This window comes from Mandrillus leucophaeus, unplaced genomic scaffold, assembly GCF_000951045.1.
Source record: "Mandrillus leucophaeus isolate KB7577 unplaced genomic scaffold, Mleu.le_1.0 Scaffold1285, whole genome shotgun sequence".
Taxonomy (NCBI): domain Eukaryota; kingdom Metazoa; phylum Chordata; class Mammalia; order Primates; family Cercopithecidae; genus Mandrillus; species Mandrillus leucophaeus.
Genome location: NW_012101238.1, coordinates 166930 through 177277, shown reverse-complemented (window position 1 = coordinate 177277; position 10348 = coordinate 166930). Strand labels below are relative to the sequence as shown.

General features: G+C 45.3%; 1 protein-coding gene across 1 annotated transcript; it reads left to right on the top strand.

The window, feature by feature from the left end:
• Nucleotides 1-3018: 3018 nt before the first annotated feature.
• On the top strand, nucleotides 3019-6104 carry LOC105533778 (cystatin-12-like). Its single transcript, XM_011972306.1, has 3 exons — nucleotides 3019-3213; nucleotides 4893-5003; nucleotides 6063-6104. The coding sequence occupies exons 1-3, from the start codon at nucleotides 3019-3021 to the stop codon at nucleotides 6102-6104; spliced, it is 348 nt and encodes a 115-aa protein (XP_011827696.1).
• The last annotated feature ends 4244 nt before the right edge of the window (nucleotides 6105-10348 follow it).

Below are 10348 nucleotides of genomic sequence, written 5' to 3'. Positions count from 1 at the left end.
GAGGGGGTACATGGATGGGCCAGAAAGGCAATGCAAAGCCCTCTGGAGGAGTCTTTCAGACCTGAAGTGCTCCTCTATCCTAGGTTTTGGGAACTTTGATTTGAATATTTCTTGGTAGGAAGTCTGCGTTTTTCCTGTCTGGCTCATTCCCATGAATTTGCCATAAGGGTTGATGGGACAGAATTTTCAGAAACAGCTCTGGGAAGCTCCATCTGTCACGGTAAAAAGATGAGGCAGCTTTGGTCCTTTGATCCACCTGTGTGCAGGATTTGTAACATCCCCTCACAATTTGACAGGACATATTTATATCACCAAGAGTGTGTCTGTATGGTCAACGAAACCAATCTATTGCTGACCCTTGGTTTTGAGAGCACTCAGGCCGCAAGGGGTGGAGCCCTTGTTGATGGACCTCATGCCCACTGTTCTAGACAAGCACAGTGGGTTCTGGTCAGCATTGCTTACTGATGGAAGCACCTTTACCTTCAATTCCCAGTTCACAAGCAAGGCCTGGTGTCCCGCTCTTTTTCAATTTAAAGTTATGATTTGAGGTCAGATGCACTTAAGTGCACCAGGCGGCATTCAGTGTTCATGCCACACTCTTTAACATTTGGGCTTAGATGCTGGGTTATTTGGAAGTTTCCTCTGATGATTCTCATGAGCCTCTAGTTGGGCACCATGGTGAAAATAGGCATGACCAATTCTGACTGTGGTCTCTCTCTCTTCCGATTTTATGAAATTAGAAACATGGCCTTTTGGAAACTAAAGGGCACAGTTTTGCTCAATTATTGAATTTACAACAGTTCTATCTGTGGTGCCCACTCTTACACAGCCTAAAAGTATATAAAAAGACACATTGCAGGGCTAGAAGAAAAACCAGCAGCCCCATCATCCTCATGGGAACGTTTCAGGCACCTCTCTTAAGAACTGCAGAACCCACCAAGTAAAACTCAGACGAGGCTCAAGAAATTTAAGAGCTCACTAAACATATTTGATCTTTGTTATACAGAATATCACCCAACAACTGGAGAACATTCATTTTTTTCACCTGATAGAATATTTATCACAATTGAACATATTCTTAATGAATTTCAATCACATAGAATATGTTCTCTGTGAAATTTAGGTAGAAATTAAGGACAGAAATATTTGAAAATTCAGCTACACGCCTGTAAAGAACACATGGACTAAAGAAGTAATCCCAGTGCAGATTAGGCTGCACTTTTAAAACACTGGAATTGAAACCTGAGTAGCAAACTTATGGGATGCTGCTGATGGCATGCTCTGAGGGTTGCCTCCAGATCTGGAAATGCACATGCTAGAACATATCGGATGCTGCCGATACCATGCTTTGAGGGTCACCTCCAGATCTGAAAATGCACATGCTACAGAATGAACAAGATGCAACTGATGACCTCCCTTTCAATGTCAAGAATCAAAGAAGTGTAAACTGAACTGGTGAAAAAGAAAGAAGAAAATCATAGCAAAAAGGCATAGGTGAGTGAAAGAGAAAGCAAAGACTGACAGAAAGGATCAAGGAATCCAACAGTTAATTTTTTGAAGGTCTAATAAAATATCTAACCCTGGGTAAGGGAGAGCTGGAATTGGAGAAAGCGATCACAACCCACACCAGCAGTGAGGAGGGGCCTCAGGACAGATCCTGCCAACCTCAGAAGACAACAGTGAGACATTTTAATCAGCCCGCTGGCAGGAATGGCAAAGATGAGCAAGAACTGGGAGCTGCAGCTTCTCTGGCAGGAGGACACATGGGGGTTCAGGCACACTTTGAGCATGATCAACCTGACAGGGCCACTGTGCTCCTCAGGCCCCCACGGTTCGCCACTTTCAGGTCAGTCCTGTGTGGAAGTGCACTTGAGTCTCTGTGTCTCCTCCCATTGAGAAGCTGCAAGAAGGTGGTCATAATTGTGTTCATCATTCTGGCCACAGTCCCGTCTCTTCCTGTGTCCACCCCCAGTCCTGCCCTTACTACCAGTCCCCAAGGCAGTGGCCCAAGTTCTGAGACATTTTTTGAGATCATCGATCTACATACCACATAGCCAAGGTAGGGTCAGTTGCTCCAGCATGGGCCCCCTTGTGCATGTTGGTGCATTAATACGTGGTGCAGGCACCGCCATACCCTCCCAACCTGCTCATCCCCTGGCCCTGTTTACCTCCCAGAGGCTTCCCCAGGAGTCAAATAGAGCTCGGATCAGTTCCCCTCAGGATAGTCTGACACGGTGGCTTGGTGCGGGCCCAGGGGACTACAAAGAGGCAGCGCTGGGTGAGAACACACATTGGCCAGTGCTCCCACGGCTTCTCCCAGCCCCTGGTCCCTTCTCATGTTTGTGGTTGCCTTCCACACCCATCCTAGCAGGGCTCTAGCCTTGTATTTGGCTTCTTTCTGGCCCCTGTGCTGAGAGCAGGTATTGCAAGGCCACAGAGCGGGAGGGGGACGTGGCAAGTTGGCTAGCAGGTGCCAGAGAGGGTGGAGAGGATGATCCCGGCCCCCAAAGCTGGCCCCTCCCCCCGTACCCTCCCGAGGCTCCCTGAGGTCATGGACTGCAGCCAGGGTCACAGGCAGACATGGCTCTTCCCTTAACTGCTCAGGACTCAGTGCCCATTATTATTCCTAAGCGTTCCCATCACTCTGCCAGTCCTGGGATGCAGCCCCATGAAGGCAAGGCAGGTGGGCTTGAGAGCTCCTCCCCAGTCTTATCAGGGCTGGACCAGGGCCAGAAGAGGCGGCCCTGAAAATGTGCAGGCTTGTGTGTAGCATACATGCCTGTGGGTCCAAGGCTATGTGACCTTCTGCTGGCCTTCAGTTTGGAGATAGTGGGAAGAACACTGTGGGGGAGTGGAAAGAGGCACTGGACAGAAGTACTAGTCAAAGGGAGGCTCAGCAGCTCAGCGCCTCTGTTAGGCAGTGCTACGTGGGGTCAGAGCTGGGAAAGGTGTCACCAGCGGTGGTGGCCACCTTCCCCTCCACTGAGTTGGCCTCCAGTGCCAACTCTGGAGACAGCTATGCAGTGGAAGGTGCCCCTGCTTGTGGGGCTCATCGTGCTGAGAACCCATGTCTGCAGCTGCAAATTTGTAGACATTGATAAGAACTCGAAGGATTTCGCCAGTGCTGTGGAGTATGCTGTGTTTCAGTTCAATGAGGACCAGGAAGATGAGTTTGCCTACAAGTTTCTGCAGGTACGCCGGAGCCAGCACAAGGTGAGCAGCTGCTGTCTCTCCCCATGAACTGTGCATTCCCTGGCGCCAGGCCAGTGCTGGGTGGATCCTTGGTCTGCAGGAAAGAGCAATGGCATTCCAAATTCTGAAAATATGCATATAATTTAAATACAAGGTATCATTAGGAGAGCTCCAGCTTTCTATTTTACTTCCTTAATGAGGGTAGCCCCTGCAAACAGGGCATGGGTGCAAGCGTGTGTTGGCTTGTGTTGGGCATGAGTGTGTATGTTGGTGTGTGTCAGGGCATAGATGTGAGTGTGTAGTTGGTGTGTTGGGGCATGAGAGTGTGTTTGTGTTGGTATATTGGGACATGAGTGTGTGTGTGACTGTGCAGTTGGTGTTTGTTGGGCATGAGCATGTGAGCATGTTAGTGTCAGAGCGTGGGTATCTGTGTTGGTGTGTGTTGAGGCATGTGTGTGTGTGTGTTGGGTTTTGGGGCATGAGTGTGTGTGTTGGTGTGCGTTGGGGCATGAGTGTGTGTGTGTTGGGGCATGAGTGTGTGTGTGTTGGTGTGTGTTGGGGCGTGAGTGTGTGTGAGTGTGTTGGTGTGTGTTGGGGCATGAGTGTGTGTGTGTTGGGCAGGAGTGTGTGTGAGTGTGTTGGTGTATGTTGGGGCATGAGTGTGTGTGTGTTGGGGCAGGAGTGCATGTGTGTTGAGTGTTGGGACATGAGTGTGTGTGTTGTTGGTGTGTGTTGGGGCATGAGTGTGTGTTGGGGCATGACTGGGAGTGAGTTGGTGTATGTTAGGGCATGAGTGTGTGTGTGTTGATGTGTTGGAGCATGAGTGTGTGAGTGTGCAGGTCATGCGTGTTGGGGCATGAGTGTGTGTGAGTGTGTTGATGTGTTGGAGCATGAGTGTGTGAGTGTGTAGGTCATGTGTGTTGGGGCATGAGTGTGTGTGAGTGTGTTGATGTGTTGGAGCATGACTGTGTGAGTGTGTAGGGGCATGAGTGGATATCATTGTCACCTGCATGGATTGCTATCCCCAAGGGATGTCTGCTTTTTAGACAACTTTCAGGAGAGATGTGAGCTCCAGCCTGAGAAGATTTCCTGGTTGGATTTGATTTCTCTCTCTCTGGGTGCTTCCTGAGTTTTATGAACCTCTATTTACAGAAATGACCATAACTTTTAATAACTTTTTATAGCACCCTAATAAACATACTGAAAAACAACCTTAATATTTATTTCAATTAATATTCTCAAGTACTTTTGTGCAGTCTTCACTCACATAAAGTACACAACACTGCAGCCCCCAGGACTCCCCACCCCAGGTTACCATCTAGATCTATCTCCCAAGGGATAGTGCCATTCTGTTTACACTGCCTGTACTGCTGTGTAGGATTCAATCAGGTGATGGTCCACACCCTGTGTATTCATTGTCCTGTCAATATGACTGCTGGGTATTAGACATCAAGAAGAGTTCTACAGGAAAGACTCTAGTGCATGCTTTAGGTATAGTGAATGAATATCTGTTTTTGTAAAAAAAAAAAATGGAGAATTAAGAGAAAAATTTGAAACAAGAAACTTGAAATAAAAAATAAGAGAAGAAAGATTGCACAGGATATGTATATCTTTATTTGCATAATATTAACATTCACCTCTTCTGGCAACTTTTCTATTTGATTCTCTTTGTTTTTCTCATTCCAATTTCTTCTTGACAGAGATGGACGTTGATATATTTAATGGACTTGGAGATGGGGCGTACAGTTTGTAAGAAACATGATGAAGACATTGACAATTGCCCATTGCAAGAAGGCACAGGAGAGAAAATGGTTTGAGAATAAAATGAACCCAAATCATGAATCTCTCAGGAATAAAAAATAATGTCAAAGCAGGCCTTTGGGGGGAGGCTTAGGAAAGGCATCTGGGGTGATCCTAGGGCAGAATGAGGGTCCCTGGCCCTCTCCCACCTGGTGTCAGGGCTCCCTTAGTGAAGGCAGAAGGCAGGCATTTATTTGACAGACAGAGCTTGGCCCTCAATGTCAGGGAGAGCCCTCAGCCCACAGCCCAGCTGGCTGGACACAGGTACCTGCAGATTCCGCAAGGCCTACGTCTCTGGATGGAGCCCTCACTTTGGGTCCCAGCCCTGTACCTTCCTGAGACCCTCAAGATCCAGGCGGACAGTGTTCTCCCTGTGGCCCTCACTCTTCTTTTGCTCATGTTCTTGGGGACTGGAGGACTGTCTAGTTTCTCTCGTCACCCAACCTGTCCCTCTAGTTCCTGCGTGGTAAGGATGTGTCCTGGTCAGTCTGAGTTCTGACACCATCCTTCCATGACCCACACGTGATCGATGGGATCCTGGAGCTTGAGGATGCCCTGAATCAGAGTTACAGGATCAGTGGGGCTGATCTCACCCTCCAACCCCCAGCCTCATGGGCAGCCTCCCTTTGGGGTAGGTTTGCAGCTGCTGTTCAGTTGGTGGGTGACTGGCAGGGCCATCCCTTTAGTAAGCCCATGGTTTCCCCCAGAACACACAGGGTGGGGGCAGCTTATCCACCCTCATATGCTCTTTGGAGGCTGTGAGTGGACAGGATGTTTCAGGGGTCAGATGATGACTCAACCAGGCATCCCTTCGGAAATCCTCAGGCTCAGGTGGGAGGATTAAACCACCTGTGCCCGTTGTCCTGGTGGAGCCTTAGGCATTTCAAGCCCTGTTCCTGGGTGACTGTTTTTGCTTTTTATTGATTTATTTTTGTATTGTTTAATACATCTTAACACCCTATTGCATGCTAGATGCTCTCAATGCTTACATTTTCTAATTTGAGTCTTACAATTTTTTTTTTCAGGTGCGTTGCACTTTTATAGTAGATGTTCGATCTTGGTTTTCCCAGTTCACCCTCCTGAACAGCACCTGTGTGGAGAGAAGGTGGTGACAGAGCCTATGGTTTTTTGCAGCAGAAGTCCCCTCTTCCTCCAGAGTGTGACAGTCTGTAGTCCTAGATCTGTGCAGCCTGGCAGAATTAAAGGCATTTCAAAGCACTTTCTGAGTCCCTGAGCAGTTTTCTCTCTCCTATATTGTTTATAAGCCATTGATAAGCAATGGCGAATTTATTATCATCATTATTACTTTGGTTGCAGGTGTAGAGTGTTAAATAAATCAAACTTCCTGGTTGATTTGAGGCAGTTACTGTAAGGTTCCCACCAGTTGGTTTGTGTGCTCATTCGTCCATCCATTAATTCTTCTATTCCCTCCCTCCCTCCCTCTCTTCCTTCCTTCCTTCCTTCCTTTCTTCCTTCTCCAGTTTCTCTATACTCTCATCTATCTACTCAAAAGAATGCAGAACATTTTGTTAGCCACATGTGTCCCCTCTGTTTCCATCTCAGGGACAGGCTCACAGTGTGTGGCTCTTCAGCAGAGGGATCAGGCCCAGACCCAGGGGTCAGAGGAGGTCACTGAAGCTGACAGGAGGTTCTGCCCTCTGCAGACACCGAGGGCTGCATGAATCACAACGATGTCTTCTCCAGGGCTCAGAAGATGGCAGCTCCAGTCTGCATGCCCCCACCTGATCCTGATACCTGTGTTACCCATCTAGGACCCAGCCAGGGCTTCATAGCTGTCAGCATCCCTCACTGCCCCTGGGAGAAGCACTGTGGTGACAGACACCCATCCTGATGAGCACGCCTCTCTGCTGGGGTCTTGGTGGGGGATCAACCTTGGAGGGGCAGAGAGATGAGGGGATCGTGTGGTGGGCGGACATGCGTTGGACAAAGAGACAGTGCAACAGTTTCTGGAGGAGTCTTTCTGAACAGAAGGGCTAGGGAGTCTTTACTCCTCCATCCTTGGTTTGGGGGGTGATTTGAATGAATATTTCTTGGTAAGAAGTCTGCCTTTTTCCTGGCTGGCTCATTTGCATGAATTTGCCATAAGGGCTTATGGGACAGAATTTTCAGAAACAGCTTTGGGTAGCTCCAACTGTCATGGCAAAAAGATGGGGCAGCTTTCGTCCTTTAGCCAATTTCTGTGCAGGATTTGTGTGCAACATGCTTCCAAAATTTGATAGGATATATTTATATTACCAAAGGTGTGTCTGCATGGTTAGCAAAACCAATCTGTTGCTGGCCCTTGGATTTGAGAGCACTTAGGTGGGGAGGGGTGGAGCCCTTGTTTATGGACCCCAGGCCTACTGTTCCGGACAAGCACAACCACACCCTCCCTGAGCTCTGGTCAGCATTGCTCACTGATGGAGGCACCTTTACCTTCAATTCCAAGTTCACAAGGAAGGCCTGGCATCCTGCTCTTTTTCACAATATGCCAGTTGTTTTCTACCTTGAGCCACACAAAATCCCACTGGTTTCATTTTATATTTCTCTTAGGGATCAAGCATCACCACTATTTGTAGAGCAACAGAAAATTTGGGCCTAAAGCGGAAATACATGAAGTCCTCAGGTGTTCAGTGCTTGAGGCCATGGCTGTGAAGTGGTTCTTTAAGGTACTCCAACATTTTAGAAATCGTGTTTACTGCAGTTTAGTATTTTGTCCATGGCCTGTATTCTTTAGTTCCGGCTCTCACAGAAATTAAAAACATGGCCCCATTGCAGATTTCACTGAGTTGATGGTGTCTAGTAGTCATGAGCTACGGAAGCAGCTTTGATAGGGTTAGTAAATTTTGTGCCTGCCACTCTTGTTAGTTATATCATGACCTCAAATTAGCACAGTTTTGAATAATGTGTCAATATCCAAGATCAGCCAGAAGAATCCACGAGTCTGTCTTGTGTCCTGGAGAAATCTCTCTGGATTTGGCTCAGTCATTAAGTGGCCTGAATAAGTAGGAAGTAAAAATTTATTTGAAAGTTATAGTACACAAAATTGACATATATTTCTAAATTCTAGATCTCTGTCAAACTCCGAATGTTTTCTACATCTTATCGGGTGACATGTTTTGAAGCAGCAGGGCTCTTTGGAATGCGTTTGCTGAGACCCCTCCTAAAATTAGGACTTAATTGAAACCTCAGCAGTGGAGTGAGGGAGTCTGAAGAGAAAGACAGGAGAGCTATGTCCCCACACACCTGACACTGTAAAATATGTGTCACTGAAATCATCTCCTTTAACCCTCACCACAGCCCCTTCCCCATCTTCATATTAGGGCACTGAGCTACTCTTGTGGTTAATTACTGGGATTTTCTGAAATTGAACTCAGGGTCAAACGAGTCCACTACCCATATCACCAACTGCCCTTCTAACTCTTGAGTTTCCAACCACACGGACCCACAGGCATTCAGTAAAGAACAAATCAAAGGCTTAGGAACACTTGCAACTGCCACTTATCTCCTTTTTCTGATGTTTCCCAAATGTTACTTTTTTCAAAACAAAATCACCCACTATAAATCTGCTATTATTTATTTCCTTTCTCCTGTCAGCCCAGGAATGCAATCAGCAGATCAAAGCAACAAATCTATCTGTCATGAAGAACCCCTTGTCTGGTCTCCAGCCATGCCATACTGATCTTTTGCCCCATCTGCTCTCTGAGCTCCACAGACCCTGAATGGCCTCCTCCCATTCCTCTTCCAGCCTCCTGGCAGCACCCCACTTGAAGAGTTCTGCTGCTTTTTAAGTGATGATACCCATTATCTCTGCAATGGTCTATATTTTACGCAGACATGTCCCAGGCTTACATCCTGTGCATTGCTAGAAAAATCTAAAATGCCGTCTAAATCATACATAACCTCAAATTAGTTCTATATTTTAAAATTTATTTTAAAATATAAAATATATTTTATATTTTCTATATTTTAAAAATACAGTCTGTAATTGATTGGAAATGCCAAAAAAGGCTGGTCCTTCAAAACAGATTTTGAGAAACACAGGACGTTCTATTGGCTATGAGGTTTATCTTCACACTGATTTTCTGTTCTACGTATTAATTCAGACATGGCCAATGTCCTTGTCTACACTGTCATTTATCTATTGACTTCTTATGTCTTCTGTGGATCAAAAATCCTTAATTTTATAATTTTTAATGTGGGGCGTGGCATTTTATACTAAACATTTTTAGAGTACTCTTGAAGTCTTTTCCTCTCTGCTTATTTTTTGTCTTCTGGACTTAAACATTTTTGGCTTCAGAACTATCAAATAAAATGTTGGTCACTTATCTTTTTTTTTCTACAGTTCTCTTATTTTTTGCTAGATATTTGTTAGACGGCAATGATGATATATAAATGTTTTGATGACTGTATTTTCTTGTCCTATTTTTTCCTTTGTTTATTTTTGTTCCTGTATTAGTTTTCTATGCTATATAACAAATATCCACAACATTAGAAGATTAAAACATCTATTTATTATTTGAGTTTCTCAGTTTCTGTGGGTCAGACTCATCTGGGTCCTGTGAGCAGAGTCTCATAAAGCTGAAATCAAGTCGTCAGTCAAGACTGTGGACTCGTCTGAGGCTTGGGGTCCTCTTCCAAGCTCATATGAGTTTACTTTAGGATTCTCAATTCTATTCCATTGATCTCTCTATATAACCTTATGTTGGTACCATACCATTTTGATGACTGTAGCTTTATAGTAAGTTTTGAGACTGGAAAGTATGAGTCTTCCAACTTTGTTCTTTTTCAAGATTGTTTTTCATAGTCTGGGTTTCCTGCATTTTCTTGGGTGAATGGGTCCATGGAGTTCCCCACTCTGTCATCCTGAAAGTAGAACTCTTCTCTAGATTCTCCTTTAAGGACTCACTGGTTAGGTAAGGTCCATGCAGGGAAATATGCCTTTATATTTTCTCAGAGCAACGGATTGGAGACTTGAATTACATCTACGAAATAGTGTCACCTGTGCTCTATAACCTAACCTAATCCCAGCAATGACATTCCGTTATATTTCTATGTCCCACCCACAATCAAGGGGAGGAGATTATACAGAGTGTGTATCCCTGAGGGGATATCTTGGTTTTTTTTTTTTTTTTTTTTTTTAAGATTTCTATCTACCACCGTTTCTTATCACTTTATTTTTTGCTTTCAGTTCCGTTTTGCCATAGATCAAGATTGATAGACTAATTTTTTTTTGGTTCAAATTTGTCCAAACATTTTTCCAACTTTTTTTGAAAAAACATTTTGGGCATCTTTTGTTTTGATAGTCTTTTATAGACACTATGCTGTGGGTCTTTTTCAAAAATCCAATCTGTGA